This window comes from Anser anser (assembly GCF_964211835.1).
Source record: "Anser anser genome assembly, chromosome: 15".
Classification (NCBI taxonomy): domain Eukaryota; kingdom Metazoa; phylum Chordata; class Aves; order Anseriformes; family Anatidae; genus Anser; species Anser anser.
The window spans coordinates 12,414,535-12,440,561 of NC_139736.1; the positions used below are offsets into that span (position 1 = coordinate 12,414,535).

Sequence of the window (26,027 nt, forward strand, 5' to 3'; positions counted from 1 at the left end):
CGGTCCCTCTGTTAAATGGTTTCCAGAGAGGATATCTGGTCGTGTACCTCTGCTGAGACAGCGGCTCGGAGGGGATCAGAAGTGCAGGAGCCTGGCTTCCTGCAGCCACGTGGCGTTTTGCTCATCAAGTGGTGCCTGCAGGGGCTCCCTGCCATCCCTAGCTGCGCTGCCACGCGTGCCGAAGGAACCTCATCCCCTGCCCGCCCGGCTCCGGAGCAGGGAGAGCATCCCCTCGTGGGGCCACGTGCCTGCCGGCAGCCCCCCGTAGTGCCTCCCTGCCTGACCGTGGTGGCTGCAGGCAGCTCTCTGCTCTGGCAGGGAAACGTCGCCTAACAATAATCCCAGGGCTTTGGCCACCCTGCCGAGCAGTGCAGGAGGACCTTGGAGTCCGTCCGTCCAGGCACCCGAGTCCTCGCTGGCTTTCCCCCAGGCGGGGCTGGTGCAGCTTCGCTCTGACTAACTGGGAGGTGGGAGTTATCCTCACCTCCCTTGCCGGCTGGGCAGCATCAAGCTGTGCTGGTGACTCACTCCTGAGGTACGGGGGCTCCTTTGCAATGCCCTGCGAGGGGGGAAAGGTGAATCTGGAGTTAGCTTTTTTGATGCCTGCTGTGCCCTGCCCCGGGACAGAGCCCTCTGTCCGACCTGCCCCGTCTCCTGAGGGCAGCCGAGCCCTCTGGAGCAGTGCAGAACGGGCAGGCTGGCTCTCCCAGCATCAGACGATAATAGAATGATTCTCCCAAAATGAAAGCAAACCACAAAAATTTGGTGGGCTGCCAGAGTTACTGGGCACGGAGATTTGTAACCTTAGGTGGGTTGGAGGAGAGGCAGAGCCGCTGCAGGGCTGTGCTCTGTAAAGGCTGGCCAGGAGTGTGATAAATAACACAAACGCCGATTTCAGCCATGGCAGCTCGTGCTTTGGGCCAGCCCGGTGGCAGGAAGGCCCTTCTTGAGATGTGCAAAACGGGGCAGCTGAGACTGCAGAAGGTGAGGGGCGTAGAGGGGGAGCGGGGCTGTGTTATGGTTTGTGGGGCTGTGTGAGGCTGTGCACGGTGTGCGGGGCTGTGTGATGGTGTGCGGGGCTGTGCGGGGCTGTGTGATGGTGTGCAGGGCTGTGTGATGGTGTGCAGAGCTGTGTGATGGTGTGCAGGGCTGTGTGATTGTGTGCGGGGCTGTGTGATGGTGTGCAGGGCTGTGTGATTGTGTGCGGGGCTGTGTGATGGTGTGCAGGGCTGTGTGATTGTGTGCGGGGCTGTGTGATGGTGTGCGGGGCTGTGCAGGGCTGTGCACGGTGTGCAGGGCTGTGTGATGGTGTGCAGGGCTGTGCAGGGCTGTTGCCATCTGCTGGGCAGTCGCTGGGGCTCCCCGTGGTAGCAGCGAGGAAGGATGCATCGCGGCCGCCAGAGGGGTGCTGTGCTTTCTCAGGACAGCAGCGCTGAGCAGGCGTGCAGCGGCACTCACCGGACACGTGCACCCTGCAAGCCTTCTCCCCCGGCTTGTCCCCTTGGCTAAGCGTTCAGGAGCAACGCGTACGGCACAGCTGGAGTGGATCTGGGGAGGAAAGCAGTCCTCGGTGGGGCCCTGCAGTCCTCAGTGGGGTCCCACGGTCCTTTTCGGGGTCCCACATCTAGTTTTGGGAGGGGGATGCCCCTGGCTATCCCAGCCCCCCCGTCTGCAGGCACGGCGCGCGCTGGGGGTTGCTGCAAACTGTTGCATCTGTTGAAGCTGGAATTTCTTTTCATGTGGAGTAATTGAATTGAATGCTTCTGGAAGGGTGTAAAAATCAGAGGGAGGCAATTTAAATCCACATTGCTGAATTTCTCTGGCTGCCTGGGGATTGAAGGCTGGTACGACTCGAACTGCACGGTGGTGGTGCAGGAGCTGAAGCTGAATCACAGCCTGCAAGAGCGGGTCACGGGCACATCGGCCACCGCTCCTCTTGGCTTGTGCCTCGCCGTGGGCACGTGGGGGTGGTTGTGCCTCTCTCCTCCTGGAAGCCCTGTGGACTGTCTGAGCACTCCTTCCTTACTGCAGGCTGCCCTAGGAGTTGTTTCCCTTCTGAAAAAGCACGGAGCTGTCTGCGGACCTCAGGCAGCATTTGCAGGACGTGGCAGCTCAGCTCAGGCTTTCCCTTTTCCTACCAGTGCCTTTCCCCTGTCTGGTAGGACCGGCCTCTGCGGGCTCCCCTGCACGGGGCTGGCCCAAAAACTCGTCATGTCCGAACAGAAGAGGATCACCAAACCCTCTTCAAGTCAGTTGCTGGAGTTAGCGTTGCTTCGGCCATAAAGAGCTGCTGCACCCAGAATCTCTCGGGTGGCTGGAACTGCAGGAGCGTGAAACGCGATGGATGCAGGTTTCTGTCTGCTCGTCCGTCCGTCCCCTAAGGGAGCACGCGGAGCCTCCCTGCTCCACGAAGCAGCAGCAAAGGCAGCTCCGGTCGTGCAGAGCTCTCGTGTTCACAGCAAACAAGCGAACAGCTGGTGTTATCTGCATTGATAAGGCACAGAAAACACGGTAATTGCTAAAACTGCTGGATCAAACTCCAAAATCTGGCTCTGTTGACAACTTTATAAGAAGCAGCTTGAAAGTACCAAGGAAATTGATATATTGTACGGACCTCAGCACTACTTAGAGTAAGGGATGAGAGGTGGGTAAATCGGGCACGAGAGTCTCTGGAGTAGGACTCTGTAGTTCAGGCATACTGTGAGAAATATCCTTGGTTGGAAGAGATCCTAGTCGTAGTGTTTGCCTTGTGCAAGATAAGGTGGAAGGAGTTTGGAAAACAAGGACCTTGAAGCTTTATCTTGAGCCGCGAGCATGGCCGTGGGACCAGAGAAGCAGGAGCTCGGCTGCAGCTCGTGGCCCTGGGTGGCCAGGAGCACAGCAGGCAGCTCCAGGAGGCAAAGCTGTCTCAGTAAGAGTTCCTAAAGGAAAACTGGCAGCGCTTGGTGCCTCCTGACGAACCTCGCCTTGCAGTACAGCGGTGCTAGAAGGCCCCTGAGGTCCCACAGCACAAGCAGAGGAGCTGAGGGAGCAAAAGGGCTGTGACCCGCTCAGTTAAGTGGCAGATCTGGATGGAGCCAGGACAGGAGCTCGGGTTAAACCATAACTGTGCTGCTGCTGCGCTCGTTACCAGGAATCCCTGCCTCTTTCACGCTGAGCACAGAGGGTCGCCTGGTTATCAAGCAAGACGCTTCCTGCTGGTGTTGCCGGAGCAGAAGGTCCTGCTTGGGGCACCGTGCTGCAGGAAGGATGTGTCCCAGAGGAGAGCAAGAATAGCCCAGAGAAAATGAGAAAATGTGATTTGTGAAGGTAATGGGAAGAAATGCTCGTTTATGCTGGCTCCCGTGACCGACGGAGACCAAAGTTCAATTATGGGAAGTTTCTGTAGAGGGAAGGAGCAGAGTTTTTGGTATCTCATGCACAATGCAAGAGAGGGTGTAGCCGAAGTGGGGAGGGTTAGGCTAGACACCAGGGAGCGACTTTCTGATCAGCAGCAAAGCTTGGATCCGTTGCTTGGAGCGGGGGGAGAGGTAGGACCTTTGGGTGGAGGTTTGGGGGACTTGTCAGATAAACTGTGCTAGAAATGGTGAGCTGTGCTCCTGATCTGGAGCAGGCCAGCGAACCAGGATGGGCTGAGCTCCTTGTTCTGTGCGTTAGGAGCTGCGTGCGGGTCCCATAGAAGAGTTGGGTCCTGCAGGCCTGGTGCCATTGTACCTCTTGTGGATGTTTGGCTGAAGAAGCTCGTGTTGGTGCTCTCCTCGGTCAGGGTATCGCTGCTGTGACGGAGGGGGCAAGCTCCGGGTGCGTCGTGGAGGGGTTCAGTCCCCAGCCCATCAGGGAGCGGCGTCTGGGCAGCGTGCGGCTGAGATGTTCCTGTCCCCAGGTGCTGGCTCAGGGAACAGTCTGCAGGAAAAGGACTTGGAGAGGCAGCTAAAATGAAGAGATGGAGAAATAAGGCCCCGTTGGGATCCCAGGTGCAGATATACACAGAACAGCCCAAACCTCTGGGTTCAAGGGACGGGGACTTTGTCCCTATGCCGGCAGCTGCCTTGGGGACAGGGGGGTCCCAGGGACCCAAAGCGCTTCCTCGGGTCGCGCCGTGGCAGTGGCTCCGCTGTTTGCAGAAGCAGCAGCTTGGGTGGGGGCAACGTGGAGCTCGGGGCGGTGTGTTTGTAGCTGGGTATCCCTGCTGAGCCAAGCAGCAGCCCTTCGGGGTGGCAGTCACCCACCCGTCCTGCATTGCTCTCTGAGTCACTGCAGCGGTGATCACTTATCAGCAGCAAAGTGCTCCTGGTCTCTGGAGTGAGCAAGGCGGGCGTTATTTACTTTTCTATTTGTTATTATAAGGAAGGAGATGGTTATTCAATGTTTAAATATTCACCAGAAACACCAGGAAAGATGAGATAAGCCTGGGAAGCCTCTGTAGCAAGAATGGCCCTCCTCGAAATTAACCTTAATTGGAGATACGTTTACATAGAAAGAAAGCACATGCACCTGGAGCGGGGCTGGCCGTCGCGTGGGGCGTGCTTTTATTTTGGTATTCACGTAGCTCGGATGGCTGCAGTCACACGGCAGGGGAGTGTGCATTAGCTCACATATTGTTATCGCGGGGGCTGGAAGGTCAGGAACAAAAGGCACTCTGTTCCGCGACCTGCACTCCGTTGGTGAACCTCGTGCCAAGCCTTTCCGGGACTTTGCTTCCCACCTCCTGCCCAGCAGGAGCTGGATTTGACGTGGGCAAAGAGGCAATGTGTCCGCAGGTGAGTTTTGTGCGCTAGCACGAAATAAGGAGGGAGCTGGGGTCCTGGAGGAGGCAGATTTCCGTCCTGGGGACTGCTCCGAGCCCCGGCATCGCCAGGAAGGGGTAGGCTGTGTCTGCGTAACTGCGGTCTGACCGGGGAGCTGGGCCGGGAAGGATGGCGACTGCGGGCTTTCCGGGCACGGAGGATGTGCCAGGTCTTGTAATTTTGTTTGTTTGTTTGTTCTTTTCCTGATGGGTTTTCTTTTGCCCAGCCTGAGAGCTGGCGTTGAGTGCAGGAGCCTCAAAACCTTGCAGGCAGCTTTTCAGGTGGCCCTGGACCTGCTTTCTGCTGGCGCTTGGGTCAACCTGAATTTGGGGCTGTGCCAGGCCAGGTGGGTCATTGTCTCTGCCCTGAGCTCAGTGAGGACCCTCTGGCTTCTCTGAAAAATGGGTATTGCCCAAATAAGCAGGAAGAGGCAGATACTGTGGCTGAGTGGTTGGTGCCTTGCTGCTGGTGACGGTCCCCGGTGTGGGGTTATTTGGTGGGTGACAGGTTCCTGCTGGCCTGGGGCCAGTGCACGGGGCTGAACTGACATGGGGCGTTTCAGGGTGGACTGCCAGCACAACTTGCCTCCTCTCTCCCCTTTACATCAGTGTAAAGCCAATTTAAGCACGTCGTGTGACTGGGCAGGTGCCTGTCCCCAGCACCACGAGCTGGGCTGGGCTCACTGCCACCGGCCGGGCCACCCCTGCGGGGCAGGACACAGCACCAAGCAACTGGGGGCTCTTTTTGGTGGTCTTCTTCCCCTGACCCCAGGTCTGTGGCTCTGGACAGAGTGGTGTTATCAGCTCAGAGGCCAGGGCCACAGGATGGGAGCAGCACGGGGTGTCCTTGGAGGGTGCTGTGTGCCACCCATCCCTCTCCCCCGCCTGTCCCTCAGAGCTGGCGTGAATCACAAATACGCTCACTCTTGCTGGGAAAACAGAGTTGTTTTTCCTTTTCCTCTCCCCCCAAGCTTCCCAGTCGCCGTGGCCAAGGCCCAGCGGTGCTGCAGGATGGTGAGGCTGCCGGCAGGGACCGGCTGCCGCCCCACTCGTGGGCTTCGCTTGTACCTCGGGTGAAATTGTCCGTCACGGATCAGAGAAGCCAAACAAATGCTCCCTCGAGCCTGGGGTGTGCTGTGCTTTTTCCCAACAGATGTGCTTGGAAGCACAGAAGCACACCTGAGCGCGTGCCGCCGCTCCGCTCCCTGCCTTGTAAAGCTCCTCACAGGGGCTGCCAGCCCCGGAGCCCTCCTGAGCCCGATCCTCCAGCCAGCAAAACGCCCTGCAAAGCTGGCAGGCGCCCTGAAGTCGGCACAGAAGCAGGAAGCTTTGCATGCCCGGCCTTGCCGGCTCGCATGTGGCTTCGGTGGTGGCCTCCGCGGTGTGGCAGGGCCCGTCCCTGCGGCCGGCTGCCGCCTGGCGCTGGCTCTGGGGGCGGTGGCCGCATCTCATCGCCTCGGGCCTCTCTCGAGCTGCCTTCCCCATACCATCTTTGTTGGCTACCAGACCGGGCACGTCAGTGATGACAGGGCTTTATGGTCCCTTAACACTCGTCCCGTGCGGGTGACTCGCTGCAGTCTCCTTTCCTCTAACAAAATGGCCGCAGACGGGGCTTGAGCCTCGCGTGGGCGTCAGGCCGCCGGCCACCACGCCAGGGCACGAACCGCGGTCAAGCCGTGGTTTCAGTTCAGGCTGGGGCGGGGTGTCCTGATTTTAAGGTGTGAGGTTTACCTGAAGCATCTCAGGGGGTGTTTTATTTGATTAAAAATGAAAATGGGCTGGGGCTGGTGGCACCGGGCTGTTCTGAGCGTGCAGTGGGGATGTTCATGCCGAGGGCGCTTGCCGCCCCACGGATGTGTTTGCCAAGTGGGCATTGCCTGACCTGCTGTGTTGTGATTTTTGGTGTTTAATGCCTACTTTCTGCCTGTGATCAGAAAAGCAAGCTTGGCTGGAGGAGAGAGGTATGTGGCAGTGGGAATTAAAGGGTCAGCATACAAATCAGCTGTTCATGAGGCCATAAAAAGAGCTTTGAGATCTGCGGCTGCACCTTTGCCCAGGGCATAGGGTTTTGGTTTTGCTTTGCTTCGCTTTATCAAGCATTCTGTAATATCTTCCCCTAGTCTGCTTGTTTGCCTATCTCCTTCTGGCATCTTTTCTTGAGGTTTAGTTATTTAATCTGTGATGAAATATAAAGCAAAGTTCTCCACGCTCGTGCTCAGGAGGAGAACTTTGTTTAAAGTTTCACCTGTCTCATAACTCATTGACCGCATGGGTTTAACTTTAATAAGGCTCTTGCATTTGAAATTGAAAAAGCATTAAAAGAGAATAATCGAGGTCTAGCATGCTAACGTACTGCCATTACCTATAGGCCGTGTTGGAGGGAGCTGCAGGGCATCGTGAGTTTGGCAGAAATGGGGACGTCTCTTCTGTCGCACGGTTTGTGGTACCCAGCGCAGCTGGCCAAGGGACACCCACAAACTGGCAATTCTCCCCTCCTTAAAGATTTAGTCTTTAAGCATAGAGTAGAGGTAGTAGGGTTTTTTTGTTCGATTGTTTGTTTTTTAATCTGTAAGAAAAAATAATATTACTTCTGTTTTTTAAAATATCCTTTGAAAACCCACTATTTCCAGGAAACAGCAGGAGCGAGGTAGCAGTCTGTACTCTCCTAAAATTGCTTTAGTAAGATAAAAACGAACTTCAGGCTCGTTTCTTTTGGCCCTGTGAGTGGTGACAGTGCACAGCAGGGCTGTGGAACAAGCGCAGGATGGTCCGGGACCGCTCTGGTTGTTTCTCGAAGTGGTCCTGGACCGCGGCCCTCGCTTTGCCCCTGCCTGGCCGCGTGTGATCGAAGCCGCAGTGACTTCTGTCCTGGTCTCTTCTGGTTTCTGTATGCACGCCACGTGGGATGTGGCAGGGAAAAACACATTCTTCTCCTTTGCTAAATACAGGGAATGTTTGCAGATGGTGTTCCAGGTCATCTTTTAAAGAACAAAATTGCTGCACATCCGCGGTGTGGCTGGAGGAGGATGGGGTCTGCGCTGTTCTGGTGGCTACCTCTGGCTCCCTCAGGGCTGCCCCCTCATCGGCCAGTCTGCACCGTTTTTTCCTGTCGATAAGATTTTTGAAGCAATTTGGTAGAGAAATCATTTGATTTAAGGGCATTGGGATGTTCTGATGTGCTGAGCTGTTGGGCTCCCTGTTGCGCTTTGTGTTGGGAGGCCAGCGACTGTAACCTCCAGAGGGTGGGTTTTTAATCAGCATGTGGGTTGGGGGGTTTGTTTTGTTTCCATGTTTTTTGTTTGTTTGTTTTGCAATAGTTGTCTTTATTTTGTTCTTGAATACACTTGAATGTATGCCTGAATTTAAACCTTTCCAGTAGGAAGGTTTTTGTTCTTTTGTTTATTTTTATTTTTTTAAAAACAAGAGTTTACTTTGGAGCCCGCAAGCAAAGTTATGTCCAATTTGGCTTTAAATCTGTTTCAAGCAGGCAAAAAGCAGCCCTTTGAAGCAGGCAGGTAACTGTGCAGATGCTGGTGGCTGCTCTCCTCCCTCGGGCCCTCTCGGCTGCCTCGGGTTCCCGTTGCCCCGCGCACAGCAGAGCCGCATGAAGGATCGGTGCTCCTGCGGGCGGGCGGTGTGAGCTGGGGATGGCTCTTGTCCCCCCAAAAAGTGTCACAACACGGCATTGTCCCACATGTCAAAGCCTGACCTGTCCTAAACTTGGCGTATGCTGCAAATTGCTTTTGTTTTCATGTGGGAGGCAGGTGAAGCCACTGCCTCCCCTGTTGGTGACGGCGCTCGCTGCAGCAGCCTCTGCCGTCTGGTGGAGTTTGCTGGGCTGGCCCCGTCTTCCGCGGGTGGCGACTTTGGACTCCGGTTCTGTAAAGTTTTCCATCGTGTTTAACCTGGGGGTGGTGGCCGCGAGAGGCCGTCTGTCTGTCTGTCTGTGCTGAGCTGGCACCAACTGGTGCCGTTCTCCTGCAGGGCTGAGCAGGGCTCACCCGCCCCGCTGCGCACCCAGCCCGGCCGGCGTGGAGAGGGCGGCTCGAGCGCAAATTTCTTTTATCCTGGTATGTCTGCGTGGTGTCTGCCCAGCTGCTGGCCTTCTGTGGTGCGGGGCTCTGAGAAATGTCACAGAATCACGGAATATCCGAGTTGGAAGGGGCCCACGAGGCTCATTGAGTCCAACTCCTGGGTCCCCAAAGGACCACCCAAAAGATGCCATTTGCTTGGACGCGTTCGCAAAAAGCCCTGGTTGCTGCCGTGTGCGCCTCTCTGGTGCAGGAAGAGGAGTTTGCTTGGGCATTAGTGCCTGCCTCCAACATGCTGCTGCTTTGCCCTGCTGCCGTGCCGCAGGGGGAGGCCGCCAGCAGCAGAGCAGCTCTGATCCGGCCGGGTGGCCGACGGGCTTCCATCAGCCTGCTTCCCTCCGGAGGTCACCTCTGGTGACAGGGGACCGGCTGGAGCTCCGTGCCCCCACTGACAGATCCCAGCACTGAGGGCCCAGAGGCGCAACTGAGTTAATTTGTTCTGAAACCACCTGGGGAAATCCCAGAAGCGCTGGGCCACCGGCCCTCACTGTTCTCGCGAGGTGTTCCCTCGTGGCCCCACGGCTCCGCTCCGCACACGCGGGTGCGGGGGGCTCAGCGCCGCCCGTGCTTGGGGAGGAGCAGCCTGCCCTCGTGCCGGGGCTGGGAAAACCCAGCCCTTTGTGCTCGTGGTGTGGGCTCCTGAAAACCAAGCGCTGCGCCTTCCCCGGAGCCTGCTGGCTCTCTGCAGGTAACGGAGAGGTGGCGCAAAGCATTCAAGGTGCAGTCCCAAAAAAGCATGTCCTGAAGATGCAGACTGGTGGTGCAGGCCTCGCAAACCAGAGGCTGTAGTAAAGGTTTATGAGGCAGCTGAGTTTTCTGTTGAGGGACGGAAGGTGCCTTCGTATTACCAGCGGGGCGGAAAAAGTGCTCTGAGGGCTGACTGGTGGTTTTGAATGGTGGTTCCTTGTGGAGAATTCAAACTGGTAACGTGTCTTTGTACCAGTGGGGTGGGTGAAAGGAGCGGTGATGGGAACTGCTGAGGGAGCAGTAGGTAATCCCTCTGGGACTCCATAAACCCATACGAAATCTCTCTCAGAGTCCCAACAGCCAAGGCACGGGGTGGCTCGGCAAGGCAGAGCTCCTGAGCATGGCGTATGGCTCGTGCCGGAGAATTGCTGTCCCGTACGGGCTTTGTCCGGCTCTGCAATGCAACCGCATGGCTCTAACACCTTACGGGGCGGCTTTTTCCCTCTTGTGTCTTGTAACAGGCAAATGAGGTGACCGACAGCGCGTACATGGGCTCGGAGAGCACCTACAGCGAGTGCGAAACCTTCACGGATGAGGACACCAGCACGCTGGTGCACCACGAGATGCACGACGAGGTGGAGACAGACAGCGCCATCGATTCCACCGTGCACTCGGAGTTCACCGACCCCATCGAGGAGCCGGAGCATGGGTCAGTGGCGGGGAGCCGTGGGGCAGGAGGGGTGGCAGACCAGGAAGGGACAGGGACTGGGGGAGATGCAGCCCGAGGATTTAATCGAGGGGGTTGAGTCTGCCTTGCTAAAACCGGTTGGCTCGTTCGTAGTGTTTGCCACTTCACCGAGACCGAAATAGCTCTTCTTTAAGAATAATAATGAGGCTGTGCCATGTGTAGGCTGTTTTGGAGCGTGGCCTGGCAATCTCTTTGAGCTAATCTTTGCTTGCCTTGGGAGAACTTCTGTACCCTCATTAGCATCTTTAACTTCTAAAATAAGTTCTCCGAACACCTGAAATACCTGCAGTTTTTAATCTATCGCTGAAGCCAGAAACGTAACGTGTAATTTTCAAGTCAGGAGGGGAACTCGCTGTACTCTTGTTTTTCCTAAACACGCGCGTGCCCTTTGATGTGCAGCCACCTCCTGTAATAACTAGTTTGAAACTTGTGCCGCGAGCACAGGAGAGTGAACTGGGAGCTGCTTCCCCGTCTGAACCGCTGCTGGCGAAACTGCTCCCGGGCCCCCTCGCTTCCTAGGTTTTGCAGGGAAAGTTGTTTTGGGGGTGAAACCAGGATGCTGGGAAGGCAGGAGGGGAGAGAATAACTTTGTTATCAGCAGCCCAAAGCACTGGTCTGCACTGAAACTTCTGGAGCTGCTGTCACTTGAGGTCTGCTAACACCCGTGGGGTTTTTTTTGGCCAAAAGTGTGACATCCAGGCTCGGTGCTGTGGCGAGTACTCACAGCTCCCTTTGCTTTTAGAAAGCAGCGGGCTCCCTGGGGCTTCCCTCCCACCCCAAAAGCACATCTGGGGACACGCGAGCAGGCGGTGCTGCTGGGCGCTGGGGCCGAAAGGGTGCTGGCTGGCAGAGGTGCTGCGGATCAGAGGAGAAAGGGGATTAGCCGGCCACGCGCTCCTCGCCCGAGCGGCACTTATACCGGGATGTAAGCGGTTTCTGAGCCTGTGGCCGCGAGCAGCGTGTCCCCGGAGGGGCCATGGCAGCCTGCGTGCGCTCTCATCCTCTTGGGAAACTGCCGTGCCTTGGATTCACCTGCCTGTAGGTACAAAACGCGGTGCTTAGGGATTTTTTAAGATTAGGTTGTTGTTGAGGTTTCCCTAACCTCAGGTGTCCTCTGGGTGCTCTGTTCAAGCAAGTGGTGTCTATTCCCAGGTGTCTTAGGTGTGGGCAGACTCCAGGTACCCAAAGGTTCAAGGCAAAAGTGTATTGGAATTTTTTGGACTTCTGGTTTAAATACTGGAAGGCTTGAGGCTGAAAACTTGGGAATCTGATCCCAGGCTGCTGAGGGCTGGTTTTGGTGCCATCAGACCCGCAGCAGGACAGAAGTTGTATGCCTGCGGTGCCCTGAGCTCTTCCAAGAGCAGTCAGTAAGTGCAATCCAGCCAGAGCAGAGTTTTGATCCAGCCCTGCTTTCCAGTGGCTGTTCAAGCTCAACACGCGTGAGACGGTTTGAGTGGTTATTTAGGGGTTGTGTGTGGTAAAGATTGGCTGGGCTCTGGATCTTGAAACTGCTGCGGTGGATCTTGTAGGTGTGCACCAACTCCCCGTGCTAGTGCCTGAGGCAGCCCTGGCTGAGGGCTCCCAGGTGCCTGATCAGATCTGCTGCAAGGTGCTTGTCAAACCACAGCCCCTGCTTAGAGAGCTGGGCTTGGCTTTTGCTTGTAAGTTAAAAAATTATAATAAAAATAAAAAAAATCCCCTCTACTTTCTATTCCTGGAGCGGTTTCTGATGCTGTCTGGGTGTGCTGGGTGCCACATCCGACTCCCTGGTGGGGGAGTGGGCTCCTGCCACCCCCCGCTGCAGGAGCTGCGGTGCTACGCAAGGGCACGAGGAAGGCGAGCAGAGGCTCGCCAGCTGGGCTGGGCTTGTCTGTGGCTAAAGGGAGATCTGCTGCTGTTTTGGCTGGAGGGGTGACATGTTTTTATCAGCAGGATAAGGGCAAATCCTTCATTGTCGCAGACTTCTGTCATAAACGGCCTATCAGTAATTGTTTTTTTTGATTTGGTACAATGATATATTCAACGACCCCCATGTCTGTTTTCCCCCTCCAAGTGGATGAAGATATGGGGGTCTAGCCTGAAATACCTGTTTTTATAATCAAGCTTTTTTCCCCTTTCTTTAGCGTTGAATTTTAGGGAGGTGAGCGGTGCTAGTCCCCCCAGAGCACATCCCTGTGGGGCGCAGACATGCGGGCTGCTTTCGGGCTTGGTTCTCAGAAATCCCCTCCACGTTTTCCCCCAAACTTCTCTTTAAAACCTCTGTGGTCCTGGGCAGGAAATTCCAGCTTGCTGGTGCATACTGCTGTGGTGGGCTGCATGTATGTAGCACTGCCCGTATGCAAAGATACTTCCAGAAGTGACGACTCCTGTATCGAGCAGCGTCCCCTCCGAAGCGAGGGACGTCCCCGGGCCCGTGCTGGCCGTGTTTCGGCTGGGTGCAGCACAGCCCTCTGGATCCGATGTTACAAACACATTAAAAAAGCCCTACAAATTGCCACAAGTGCGTGCAGCGTCCTCCCTGCAGGGGCTGAGTTAAGGTCCCTTGCCTCGCCGGGAGGCCTCTTGGTGCTGGGTTCGGCAGCCGCCCCTAAACCCCCGGGGTTTGTGTCACCGGGGGCTGCAGCACCGAACCCCACACCGGGCTCTCGGGAGGATTACGCAGCACAGAGCGTGCATGAGCCTGGCGTGCAGGCTGGCCGTGTAACTCAGAGCATGTTCTGCACGGGCTCGGGACACACCGGGCTTTGTCTCTGCCATGCGTTTGGTTGCACCTGTGCTGTGCCAGGGCTGGCCACCGGCCTCGGGGTTTGTCCCGCGTGTCTGGCGATCCCAGGAGCTGCCATGCAGCTGCCGGGAGAGCTTGCATGAAAAAACAATGGTTAGCTGTGAAAAAAACATGCTGCAAACTTCCTGGGGGTGCCTGGGCTGCTCCTTCGGTCCTGTTCAAGGCACAGTGAGGCAGAAGTGGCCGGGTTTACCGAAACAGGAGACGCGACTTGGGAAGCAGATGCGTGGCGTGCAATCGGAAAGGCTGCTGCAGTGGTCACCCCGTAACATCTTTGTCTGTCCCCACAGATCCCATCCGCACGACCTGCCCCTGGGCTCGGACCTCAGCCACTCCATCGTTACGGTCATTAGCGGAGAGGAGCACTTCGAGGATTATGGAGAAGGGAATGAAGCAGATTTGTTCTCAGACAGCTTGTGTAACGGGGAAAGCAGCTTTAACAGCTCCTCGTTCCTCTCTCCCAGGTAATGCTCAGCACAGCACTCGCAGTGCTTTAACCGGTTTCGCTGGCTTAGTGTCCTCGCTCAGGCTCTGTGTGTGTGAGTTTGGGTTTGCTGCAAGAGGGGGTTCCTGGCAACGTTTGGATACAATGGGGTAACCAGCTCAGAAGTGGAAGATGAGTTGCCTCCTTCAGTCTTTCGTTTTCCTGAACAGTTCCCGTCCTCCCATCCAGAGGCACTAATGTCCAGCAGCAGTTGGAAGAGCTCTCTGAGTTTCGGAGTCTGGGACAACGCCACGTTCCCTCTCTGCTGGGCATGTGGCTCCTCGCACAGCATTCTGGTAGAGAAAACTGCCATGGAGTTTTGTCCCTGATCCTGTTGGATAGCTTTTTTTTTTTTTCTTTCTGCTACACATGCATTTTTGGCTTTGATGGGATGCTTGGTTGGATTTGCACAAGCAGCTACAGCCTCCCTCCTCTAGGCAGCCTGAGGGATAGATGGGGCAGGAAGGAGGCCAAAGTGTTTTCTTGCACTCCTTGTGTTAGGGTCTGAAACCAGGCAAACGTTGGTTTTCCAGCCCATGCAGGGTGGACTGAGGATGACAATACAAACCAGTCAGTCTTTATTTTTTAAGAAAAAAAGTAAAGGCTGGAATGGTCATGCACACCTGCAGCCCCTGTGACGACAGGCGACTTGGGGACATGCTCCTCCACCACGTAGCACAAGTCTGCGCGGGGCAGGAGTGCTCCCTGCCTGCCACACGCTCACATTGAAGACCAGAAGACGCTTTTTTCCTTTGGGGTGATGTGTGACTTTCCACGGCAGTACAAACCTGTTACATTTGTTTTTCCTGTTTACCTGCTTTCTACGAGATTCCCAAAGGCCTTTGTAGAGCTTGGGCAATTCTGCTTGCACGGGGCTGAAAGGGAAGAACTGCTGTCAAATCTACACACTGACATTTTGCTGCAAGTCAGGGCTGACTTTTTTTTCTTTTTGCTGGTTCAGCAGCAGTTTTGAAGATGTTACCTAAACCTGCTATAGAAGGTGTTGCTGTAAAGCATGGCTAACCCGTTATTTTGGGAAAACAGTGCTCTTGGTGAGCTGGGATACCCTGCCATGGAAGCGGCACGTCACCCATCCATGCTTGGCTGTTTATTGCACTGTGCAGAAGGAGATGCTGGTCACACCTGTCCGTGCTGGTGCTGCGGCATAAGAAGTGCTCTCGGATAAAAACTAGCCTTGGTGTTCGAGTTTCTCCTTGAGTATAGGCCTCCAGCCCAGTCCAAAAGCCTCCTGGCAATGAAATACTCAACTAAAATAGCTTTGCAATCCGCTAATTTTTTTCTTTAATACCAGTCCTGAGCTCCCAGGTTACCTCTGCCCACAGTGCCCAGCTCTTGCTCTGTCAGGGCGCTCTCTTCCCCGTGCTGCTCTCTCTTCGGGTCCTGCTTCTGCAGCATCTCTCCTCTGCTGGGAGAGGTTCAGCGGGTGCGTGGCCCTCCAGCTCTCGGCGGCTTTGCTGCACACCCACTGCTGGGAAGGCAGATTGCAGACGAAACCTCAGGAGTAAGGAACATGGTTCTGTTGGAAACAGAGCGTTTCTGCGTGCCTTTCAGGCCTAGCCTTCGCCTGGGATTATCGTTGTGTGCACGAAGGTCCTTAGCTGATGTTTCTCTAAGCAGGTGCTATTTTTCTGAACAAAGCCCTGCCTCCCCAATGCCTTTACACGCAGTGAAACCTTGCAAAGACCTACAGGATGTCACTGGCTTAGATGAGCCTTTTTTTGCTGAGGTTTGAATAGGAGGAACAGCATCTCTTGTAAGCGGTCACATCGCCACACACCACTTCCATGTTACCAGAGCCTCTGAACAGGAATAACGGTGACAAATTTTCCTGCTACAGCTCCAGACCTTCACAAGAGGACTAACACAAGCACCAAGAGCTTGGGTTGCCACCTCTTTCTTGGTGCGTTCAGCCCGTAGGAGCGAGGTCTCCCTGCCACGCTTGGTGAGAAAAGGATGGCGACTGAAAAGTACGAGTTCCTCATGTGCTGACGTGCTGCTCCTTAAGTGCTGGACGAGCTGCTGAAGGCAAATGCTACCCCATGAGACGGAGGAAGGAGGCAGCAGGGCTGCGTGCGGTGCAGGGGGTGGCAGCTCGCCACCAGCGGGAGGTGGGGACGCCCTGAGGCATGGTGCTGTTCAGCTCTCGCCCACTCAGCTGGCGAGGAACCAGCGCAGCCAGGGGACAGGTATACCTTTACACAGCGAATACCTGCGGATTCTCCTACAGCTTCTTGTCTGGTGGCTTTCCCCACCTTGAGGAGTGCCTGTTAGAGCCGAGTTCGCACACCAGTCTTGCTCCCCAGGGCTCACCGGCGGCTCATTCCCAGGAGAGGTCAGGTCCCGGAGGAGGGCACGTCGCTTCCTCCGGGTACCGCAGGGCTGCTGCCAGCTTCTGCCCCCTGCAAAGCCTGAGCAACTGAAATGACTGCTGGTGGATAAAGACTTTCCTGAGACCTAACCTGCCCTAGAGGCTAGGGGGATGTTTTTCAACGTTTTTGCAGGAATGGGAAGAGATGAGCAATGCAGCATGCGCTGTGGTCCACTTGCCTGATCTGAGGGGGCTCGGAAATGATGTACAGATGGCACAAACTCAGAGACCTGACCCCAGGGGGGGCTGCTGACGCCCCCCCGACCCCAGGAAAAGTCCCTGAGGGGCTATGCAAAGGTGCTAGGGGGAACACCCCTCCTGGGGGGGCCTCAGCATCTCCCGGGCCAGGACTTGCCAGCGTGGGTCTGCACCACGGGGTTGACTAGTCCTCTCCAGATATCTTTTGGTTTTAAGCTTGCTTGTGTTTGCTCACACCTTTACCTGTCTTTCCTATTGAACTGCTTTGTTTTTTCACTATTAACCTTGCTTTGATTAAAGTCTGTGGCTTCCAGAAGCACGTTTTCCCACAGAAAGGATTTGTGGCATGCATTTGGCCCCAAAGCAAGACGAACGCCGTGCTGTTCAGAATCCCTTGGCCCTCTCCTGCCCAAGCTGTGCCAGGTGGGGAAGAGGCTCCCTGCTTTGCCAGGTGTCGGTGGGTGTCTCCGCAGCTCGCTGTCCATGTGAGCAGCTGAAAATGAAAAGCTGACCAGGCCTGTTAGCTCCAAAGGCAATTAGTCCTGTAGGCCTTCGTGTCCCCTCACCAAATTACAGACAAAGCTGCTGCCCATGCGCTTGGCTTTGCAGGAGAGAGGACCGATTCGCAACTACCTTTTTATGAGCTTAGCTTCAAGGGGGAAGCTCTTTGAAATGAAAATCTGACTCCAGTGTGCGTTACCCCCAGTGTGGGTCCGCAGCAGCACGGCCGCTCTATTTTTAGGTGGTCCTGTTGGAAAGCGGTGTGACCGACCGAAGGACTTGGCTCTCGGTCTTGGCACCGCGTGTGAGCCCAGTCTGCATTTCACGGGGCAAACCAGGATGATTGTAGGGCCTCTTGAGACAGGTTGTTTGGAAAATTGTGATGGAAAATGGACTTTGTAGTCCTATGGGCTCGTGTAAAGCATGCACCTGGGATTCCCAGGACCCTGCTAGAGCAGGTTGGCACAGGGTTTGGAAACTGGCCAGGCTCGGCTGCCATATGCCTCCCTTTACTTTGGGAGGAGGACGGTGGTGTGGAGCTCCTGCTAACTCGTACTAACTCCGGATGGACAGAAATTGGGGCTCTGAAAGGAAAGCAGGGAAGCAACCCAATCTGCCCTCAGTCTTGTGTCTTGTACCAAAACCCCTGCCCAGAGATTCCCCCCTCAGCTTGTGGAAGCCACAGACGAACCCGGGTTATTCCGTTCTGTCCTGTTGAAATGACACTTGTGATTTCTCTAGCACCAATCCGCTCGCTGCGAAACTGCACAGCATTATCGCAGATGAAGCATTTGAGTTTTACTGTAGCCAGTGCCACAAACAAATCAACCGCCTTGAGGATCTTTCTGCTCGCCTGAATGATCTTGAAATGAATAGGTAATTGGTCTTGTGCATGGCAATGTCCGTGTTGGGAATGATGTTCGTGAAGGGAAGACTCTCATTGTCTAGCAGAGCTTTCCTCTGCTGATGTTGGGCTTGATTCCTGCTGGCAGAAGGGGGCGAATTTCATTGAGCGGGGTGGCCACGTCTGTAATAACATCGTGGAGGGTGAGCAGGGGTTTGCTTTAATCTGAGCCCTGGAAGCTAACAGACAATGGGAATCTTCCCTTCCGCTCTGGTCAGCCTCTTTGCATGGCCTGTGCAGTGTCAGGTGGATGCGTTACCGCGCCCCGCTGCTTACACTGGGATCTGGAGCCCTAGGCTGGCCGGGCACGGTATTTCTGTCACCAGGGGAACGAGTGGGCAGCGTGGAGGAGCCCCTGAGGGCTGGAACCTGGAGGGGCAGCCGCTGCCCTTCTTCCCGGGGCAGCGGGGACCCGAGCGCAGCGCTGTGCTCGCCGCCTGGGGCTCTCCTGTAGGCGCTCGCTTTGCAGCCCTACGAACTCGTTTCACCCACTGGTGTCACTCGTACCACCCCCAGCCCAGAAGGGGGGATAAATGCCTTTCTTAGGAGCTCCACAGGTTCTCAAGTGCAGCTTTGGGGGTCAGCCAGCCAGCCTTGCTGACCTGGCAGGTTGGGGGGGATGTCTGGTGTTGTTTGTTCTGGCCTGTTTGCGGTCCACGAGGGGGAAGGATCGCAGGACTGATGGTAATGATAATTCTGCTCATACCCAGCGTGCTCCTTCAAGCCTGGTTTTTGGTCGTGGTCTTGGTCTGTGTCTGTGTCCTCTACAGGGACAGCGTGACACGAGGGCTCTCCTGGGCTGCAGCCGTGGGAAGAGACCTGGAAAACAAACAGGAGCTTGGCCTAGAATTTTTAGCGCCAAAAGTACTTCTCTCCCCTCTTTTTCTCAGGCAAATAGTTGCTGTTAGAAATCTCCCAGGGGGAGGCTTTGAGGGTTAGTGATGTGGCTCAGATGAAGCAGGAAAACAGTGGACCTCCCCGGATGCACCAGTGGCCCCACTCCATTTTGGGTTTTCTCCACCAAATTCACCTGCAAGGCTGAAATACCCGCTCTGAGCCTCCTGGCGTGGATGGCATATCCAGTGGAGGCTTCCACACCCCTCAGCGTCCCTATAGGAATTCCATAGGTTTTGATGAAGGTCTGGTTCCCCCACCTGGGCTCAGGGTTTCCCGTGCACAGGTTTGCTGTTGTTGCTGGGAAGCGTTGCCCTGCCTGCCGGCGTGAGCAGCTCAGGGGCAGCCGGGGCTGGGTCCACGTGTAACTGCTTCGGGAGTCACGCGAGTCCAACGCACGAGCAGTAGTGCTGCTGGGAGCCACTGGTCTCAGCACAACGAGACCGAAGCACAAGACAGCGTTCCCGGAGGGCTACGAACCACTGGGATCACTTCCTGGAGGTGCAACGGGGATTGCACGGCAGGTCGGGAGCTCCTCGGTCGCCAGGAGAGAGCCACCGGGGGGAACCGGGCCCGTCCTGCAGGGAGAGCGGGTGAGAGGCGGCCCCGTGCAGCACTCGGGTGGCGACGGGACCTGCTCCTTGCTCCCAGCGTCACGAGCAACCTGAAGCCCACGAGTGCCAGACCTTGGGTGAAGCAAGGAGCGAGGTGTGGGCCGAGCAGCCTCGCACCACACCCGGCAGGCTCTGGGGACGCATCCGGAGGACGGCCACGCTCCAGGGGTGCAGCCCAGCCGCCCTATAACAGCCTCGCTCCTAAAGGCTTTGGGTGTATATCGAGAGTTTGGGGTACATATGCTGAGAGTTCATCCCCTGGAAGAAGTGGGGAGCCAGGCCAGTGCTGGAAATCTTGGAGGAAGTCAGAATTTGCTGTGCTGCGAGTAATCCAACTGCAATCCCAAATCCGACTGCAGCCTGGTCCCGGCGGCAGGGCGCTGCTGCCCGAGCCCGCGGCACAGGAGCCCGGGGCTGAAACCTGCAGGGAGCTCGGGACAAGCCAGATTCCTGCGAGCGTGTTGTGGTTTAGCACCCTTGAAGGCAAGTTTGCACGTCTCGTCCTCTCCCGAGAGACCCGCAGGTGCCGGCGCTGCTTTCCGATAAGCCGTTTGCAGAGCCAAACACCGTTCCTCCCCGCGGCGCTGGGGACGGACGTGACTTTGTACATTTGCTGGCAAAGGCGGGGGCCTGGCCTCTCCCCGCGGGCCTGGCGAGGCGCGTGCTGTGTCCTTGAGGCCTGGCCAGTGGTGCTGCTCCTGCAGCCTGTGCTGCGAGGATGCACTTCTGACACAGGCACGGGCGTAACCCTGACAACAACCCGCGGTCAGTTGTTGTTTCCCAGAAGCCGGATTTTTTTTCTTTTTTGGAAAGAAAATCGCCCTGCACTATTCTAAATTCCTCCTTCGAAGAACTAATGTCATTGCTGCAGCTCCAGGCAGAAGTGAACTCCCCGCTGATTTTTTTTTTTTTTCTTTAAGCTGAGCTAAGCACCGGGGAATGCAACTGCTGCATCCCCCCTCAGCCGGAGCTCTGCTCGCTGTCACCGTTTAGCGGTGATTTGGCGCCGGCGCCGTGTCCCGGTGACATCTGTTGGACAACGGCGTGTGGCTGGGTGCAGACGCGGGCCCTGCCTGCCTCACCAGTGTGCAGCTGCGTCGGTCGCGACCGAAGGCCTGGCAGGAGTGGCAGCCAGGAGCCGCTGCTGGGAAAGGGTCGCGCGGGGCTGCGCTGCCTGCTCTGTGCTGTGCTGGACCTCCGCTGAACCCCGACCGCCGTGCGGTGCTGGTCTCCGTCGGTGGTTATCCGGGCGAAGAGAGCTCGTGCCCGTCCCCGGTGACTGTAATAATGCCTGTGCCTGAAATCCAGACAGGGCCACGATCAACAGCTCCCAAAATCCCTGAACTGCGAGTAGGCAGCAGTTCTGCGGTGATCCAACGCCAAATATAGCTCGGCGAGAAGAGTCCTGGAGCAGCACGAAACCGGCAGCGTGCAAAACGATGGAAATGGCGATTTGGGGGCGAGAGGCGCAGCCTCTCGTGGCAGCCGGGTAGGGACCGGGGGGGCACCGGGGGGGGCACCGGGGGTGCTCGGGCTCTGCGAGGGCGGCGGCGCTGGCCGAGACCCACCAAACTCACTTCTATTCTTAGCACCCTCCCTGAGGCTCAGCTTTCAGGACGGGGATCGGGCAGTGAGAGGATGGTGTTGCTGGCGGCGGTGAGGGTCCTGCGGCGGGCTCGGCTCGGCTCGGTTCGGTTCGGTTCCTCGCCTGCCTCCTCGCGCGGGCGGCGGGGCTGCGCGGCGTGCGTGCCGCTGCGAGGGCGAAGGATGTGCCCCGCAGTGTCTGCAGCTTCCTGTTTGCCTTGCTCTCCGCTGTCAGCTTTCCTAACCCTTTCCTGTTTTTTGTTCGTTTTGCAGTCCAAATAAAAGACTCTCAAGCAAGAAAGTGGCAAGGTAAGCTCGTGCTTGTATTGCTGCCTCGGTGGGAAGGGTGCCCGCGCTAGCTGCCAGGCCCGCAGAAGGAAGGCTGTCACAATAAGCTCGCCGTGTCTTCTGGACACGTTGTGTGGTGCTGAGAAGAAGTGGGTTTCGTTTGGGTTTGTGTTGTGGCAGCCCTTTTTCTGAACTGGAGGTTTCTCACTTGTGCCTGCAGCTGGAGGCTGCTGTCAGCCCGCTTTCTCCCCCCGGGGGGGCTTGGCCCTTCTGCTCAGGGCAAGCCTCGGGGCTTGGTTTTGCTGGAGCAGCCCTCCCTGCTCGGCTGGCCGGGGGCTCTGGGGCGTTGTGGGGGCAGCCACAGGTAACCCCACTGCTGGGGTTTAACGCTGGGTTGTTCTCCCCTGCGGGACTGCCCAGGGCTTGCTCGTGTGCTGCCAGCTGCCCTCCCCGGAGGGTGTTCGTATCCTGCCTGCGCAGGAAGAGCTGCAGCGTGCTGTGAATCTTAGGGCAGAGGCTCCATCCCATCCCGATGAACCCTGGTGTTCCTCTCTCCTCCTGGCCTCCCCGTCCCACCTGTGCCCGTGTCGTCCTGCTCACAGCCGGACGCTGAGGCTCACCTCCCCTGCCCAGCCTCCTGCGGTCGCTGGCTTTGCTCTTCGCTCCTTTCCAGGCAGGGCAGGGGCACTGCGGAGGAACAGGCGGCTCCTTTGGATGGAGCAGGAGCCGCCGTGCTCCCTCTGGAAGCACAAATGTGGGCAGCCCCCTGCCCCAGTGCTTGGGGTGCACCCAACCGAGGGGCTCAGGAGCTTGCCTGAACCTCTTCGTCTCACTTTCGTCTTCCCTATTTTTCCTGTGGTCAGCAGTCTCTCCTCCTGGAAAGGAAGCGGGTCTTTGATACTAAATTTCCTCCTTCCACTCATCTCACTTTCGAGATCTTTGTTAAAAACAGGGGCAGGAAAGAAGGCTGAAGGGAGCAGCCTGTCCCCAGGTTTCCTGTTTCAGGACTAGCTTTTGTCCCCTGTCTGGCAGAAATAATTTGGGGAGGGTTTGAGTGAAACTCCTGGGAACGGAGATGCCCCATCTGCCCCGGCCGAGGCTTTGCAGGTCGAGCTGCAGGGACGGGGCCGGGCTGGGTTCCCTGGGACTCGTGGGCATGGGCCAGCGGTGGTCACTTCGTGAGCAGTCAGGGTTAGTTTGTGGTAGTGACAGAGAGGAGCCAGGTCCTGAAGATCAGCCCAAAGGGTGCTTTTTGATGCAGATACTGTAATTAAAACATAACATTTGCTCCTTGTAAATTGATTTCATTTTGGTAAGGGCTCTTTCTCTGACTTTTGTTATCCGTGTTCTGCGTGTGCCAAGAAATCTCAGCTGCTTAGGCCCTGTTGCGCTTGGCATGATTCAAATGACAAATGTGCCCGAGACTTCAGCATCTAAATATATACCAGGGTGAGGAGGCAAAATAAGCCTGGTACTCAGCTGTGGTCTCTTCTGTAAATGCCAGTTATGCTTCATGAATATTTGCATGAGCATATTGTGCAGCAGGGTGAATTTCAGAGCCCAGATGACATATTCATTGGATAATTTAGGTTCAGAGAGGCCTCTGTGCTTCTCTCGTTCGCCTCCTGCTCAAAGCAGTGCTGGCTTCGAAGTAGCTCGGCTTGCTCATCGTTCAGCCGGGCTGCGTGGGGTAGCGGGAGAGCAGAGCGCCCGTGAGGCAGGGAAACAGGGAAAGACCCCTCTCCCTTTTCGGGGAGGGAAGGGGACCGCCCCATTCCATGACGCTGTCGGGGTCCCAGCCCCATCTCCATCGCCCAGCCTGAGCGAGGTGAACCCGTTGCTGGCAGTCCTTGGGCATCCTCTTCTCCATGCAAGAAGCGTCGTTCCCCAGCAGGGAACCAGTTCAGGTGTTTGCGAGCACAGGCTGCGGTGTAAGGCACGTTGGTGCCAGTGTTGGAAGCTCTAGGAACTGGATTTTGCTGGGAACACTGATGGTTTTCTCCAGGCTCAGGGCTCCCAGAGCTGGAGTTTAACGACCCCTCGCTGTGGCAATAGCTGCTGCTTGTGCCCCGGAGCTAATTGGCAGCGACAGCACGGCAATTAAGGGCAAGTCGGCCCCTCCACGCGGCATCCTGGGCAGTGTCCTTTGGATTGGCACGAAGCCACGGACACCAGTGTCGCAAGGCCTTGCTAATGATTAGCTTGTTCTCGGCTGCAGCAGCGGTGGGCTGGGTGGGTTTTTCCCCCCTTCCCTCCCCTTCCGTCCGCTGCCCCCACTTGTTCACCGTACCAGCGGCAAGAGCCGAGCGCCCCGTCCTTCGCTGGGTAACGCACGGCCTCCGTATGTTCAGAAAGAAAGAAAGCGGGCAGAGGGAGCCCTTATCTCCTGTTCCAAGGAGCGAGAGCAGGTGATCACAGTGTGAAGTCCCAGCAGCATGTGTCCACGTCTGCACGCCGCTCGCAGGGCGCGTTCCTTCAGCCGGCAAGCAGCCTCCCGTCCGGGCGCCCCGAGGTGCTTGGGCTGCTTCGCCCCTTTAGCTTGCCGTGGTGACAAGGGACACTGCTCTGCAAGGGCCACGGCAGGAGGTGGCAGCTGAGGAGGAGAGAGAAGGGACCGGATCCTGCGGTGTAGCGGTGGTTGTCACCTGGAATTGCCATGTTCGCCCTAATGTTCGTGTTCCTGGGGGTCGGGGCGGCTTTTCTCTGCTACAGGCAGCTGCATCAGACCAGCGCGCTGTCCGTGGGGGCGATGGAGGAGTCCTACCGGGATACGCTGGAGTGCACGGAGGAGGACATCACGGACAAGGTAGGAGCAGGGGTGTCCGTGCCGTCCCGCAGCGGGTCGGGGGTGGCTCGCCGTGCTTTGAGATGCCCAGGCAAGGGCTGGGGCAGAGCTCCTCTGGGTGTGTAGCTGCCCCGGGGAAGGCTGGTGGGACGTGGGAAGCCCTCCGAATCGAGAGGGTGTAAACCGAGAGGCCTCTGAGTCAGGCTGCAGAGCTCCTGTGCTGAGCGAGGAGCTCCAGCTGCTGCCTTCTCCCCGGGGACGGCGTGCCGCCCGCCCGCAGGTGGCGGTGGCACCTCCAGCCGCTGCCGTGCCCGCCGGGGGCTGGCTGTTTGCAGATGGTTTTCACTTCTGCTTCATGTCTCGGGTTGAGATGTCATCCACATCTGCTTCTCCGAGACGAGCAAAGTCCCCTGGTGGGAAACAAGGGCGTCCTTCCCTCGGCCTCGTCCTGCCGCGAGGACACAAAGCCGACCTTGTGTCGGGCTGGTGGGGTTGTCCTGGGTGTTGTGAGCTGGGGGTTACGGGGCGAGGTGGGAGCGTGGCAAGAAGACCAGAAAGCTTTAGTTTGAACACCAGGAGCTAAAAATAGGTAGGGGAAGGATGGAAAGTTAAAGATGAGTGATTTTGGGCTTGTGTAAATGTTTGCTGCAGTAATGAAACTCTTTCAAAATAGCTTCTTAATTCTGCAGCCGTGAATAGAGACCTGCGTGGAGCAGCGTGTGAAAGACAAACGTGTGTGTTTGGCTGCACTCTGGTATAATTATCATGCATAAAAGGCCTTTAAAAAACAAATTAACATTTTTCCAAGTCTGAAAGTTGAATACAACTCTGCAGACCTCACGTTCCTGAACAGTCTCCAGCCGTCTGGCCAGGAAAGCTGCCCCTGTGCTTCTAGTAAAGTCCTTGTCTCCGCATGCTGCTGTTTTGTAATACACTCGGGTCTCGTTTGCCCTTCTCCCCCCAGTGATGGGAGTCCTACAGTTCAGGTTTCGTAGACGTGCCCCCAGTTCCTTTGCGGTTTGTGGTTGCCCGTGTAGGGGTGTGAGTGGGACTTGGGGACCACGAGCAAGTGGAAACACAGAGAGGGCTGAAATATTCCAGGTATAGGTACGGGGAGAAAACGCTCGTCTCTGCCCCCTTCCTGCAGGCAGTATTGTTTCCTCGTGGCCTCATTTACACTTAGCTGTCCTTTTCTAAGCAGCGGGTGGTTGTTCCCAGCCTCGGGGCTGCACTCGAGCTCAGTGGTGATGCTGCAGAGATCCCACTGGGTCTTTCCCTCCGGACATTCATGTAGTATCTTGTGAAGAAAGGAAACAGTGAAGTGTTGGGCCCCGTATTTCTACTTGGGAGACATTAGAAACTCAGAAACCAGAGTGCAAAAGGAGGTTTTGAACAAAGACACGGCTCCCTGATTCCAGTGGCAGCCTTCCCCTCTCAGGTAGCTCAGCCAGCTCCGAGCTCCAGCGAGGGCTCCTGCAGCGAGGGTCGCTTTGTGGGGTGGGGAGCGGGGTGCGGGCTGACCCTTGCCTCTCCCGTTGCCCAGGTTGTCTTTCTGGAGAAGCGGGTGACGGAGTTGGAAAAGGACACGGCTGCCAACGGCGAGCAGCACAGCCGCCTCAAGCAGGAGAACCTGCAGCTCGTGCACAGGTAAGGAGCCCGGTTCTGAGCCCGGTTCGTGCCGCCTCTTGCTCAGCAGCAGGGGCTCTCACGCGGGATCGCGCGGTCCCGCACGCACTTTTTGGGGCCGCTGGCTCGTTCCCAGGAGCTTAGTTAATTGCTGGCAGCTCAGCAGGTACAAACGGCCCGCCTCTGGCTACGGTGCCAGCTTGCACTCGCTCCTTCGGAGCATTCTGCTTGGCTGCATGTAAACATAGAGCTTTGTAGGTCTGTTTTCACATGTCCACCCTTAACGCTGTCTGCAGAGCCCCAGAGGTTGGCTCAGGGAGGCTCGTGGCTCTCAGCCAGCCTCAGCCCTGCTGCTTTCGGATCCTGGCTGCAGCACAGCCCCTTCGGATCCCATTTTAAGTAATCCCTGTCCTTACGGATCTGGCAGGCTTCTCTCTTCCAGCAGTGTATTTACACTCCCAGATAAACCCAGCAGGAGTTATCTATAGGGCTGTAAGGCTGTTAAGTAATGATTGTGTCATGGAACCGAGCGTCCAAACAAAGGTTTCTCTAAGCCGTGATAAACTTTGCGGCGAGGGGAACGCTTTCACTTCAGCGGCTTGGCCCAGAAGTGTCAGTCGTCTTTTAATCACGTAAAGCCCTCTGTGTACTCCTTGCTGCTTG

At 56.7% G+C, this 26,027-nt stretch overlaps 1 protein-coding gene across 2 annotated transcripts in view; it reads left to right on the plus strand.

The window, feature by feature from the left end:
* RAB11FIP3 (RAB11 family interacting protein 3) overlaps nt 1–26,027 on the plus strand; it is a 73,026-nt gene that overhangs the window by 38,081 nt on the left and 8,918 nt on the right. The window contains exons 4-9 of one of the 2 annotated variants that reach the window (XM_083800526.1): nt 10,086–10,273; nt 13,388–13,561; nt 17,411–17,545; nt 20,939–20,974; nt 23,666–23,759; nt 25,282–25,385. In XM_083800526.1, the coding sequence (XP_083656652.1) occupies nt 10,086–10,273; nt 13,388–13,561; nt 17,411–17,545; nt 20,939–20,974; nt 23,666–23,759; nt 25,282–25,385 (731 nt within the window). The remainder of the gene's footprint in view (nt 1–10,085; nt 10,274–13,387; nt 13,562–17,410; nt 17,546–20,938; nt 20,975–23,665; nt 23,760–25,281; nt 25,386–26,027) is intronic. The other variant, XM_083800525.1, reaches the window with a different exon arrangement.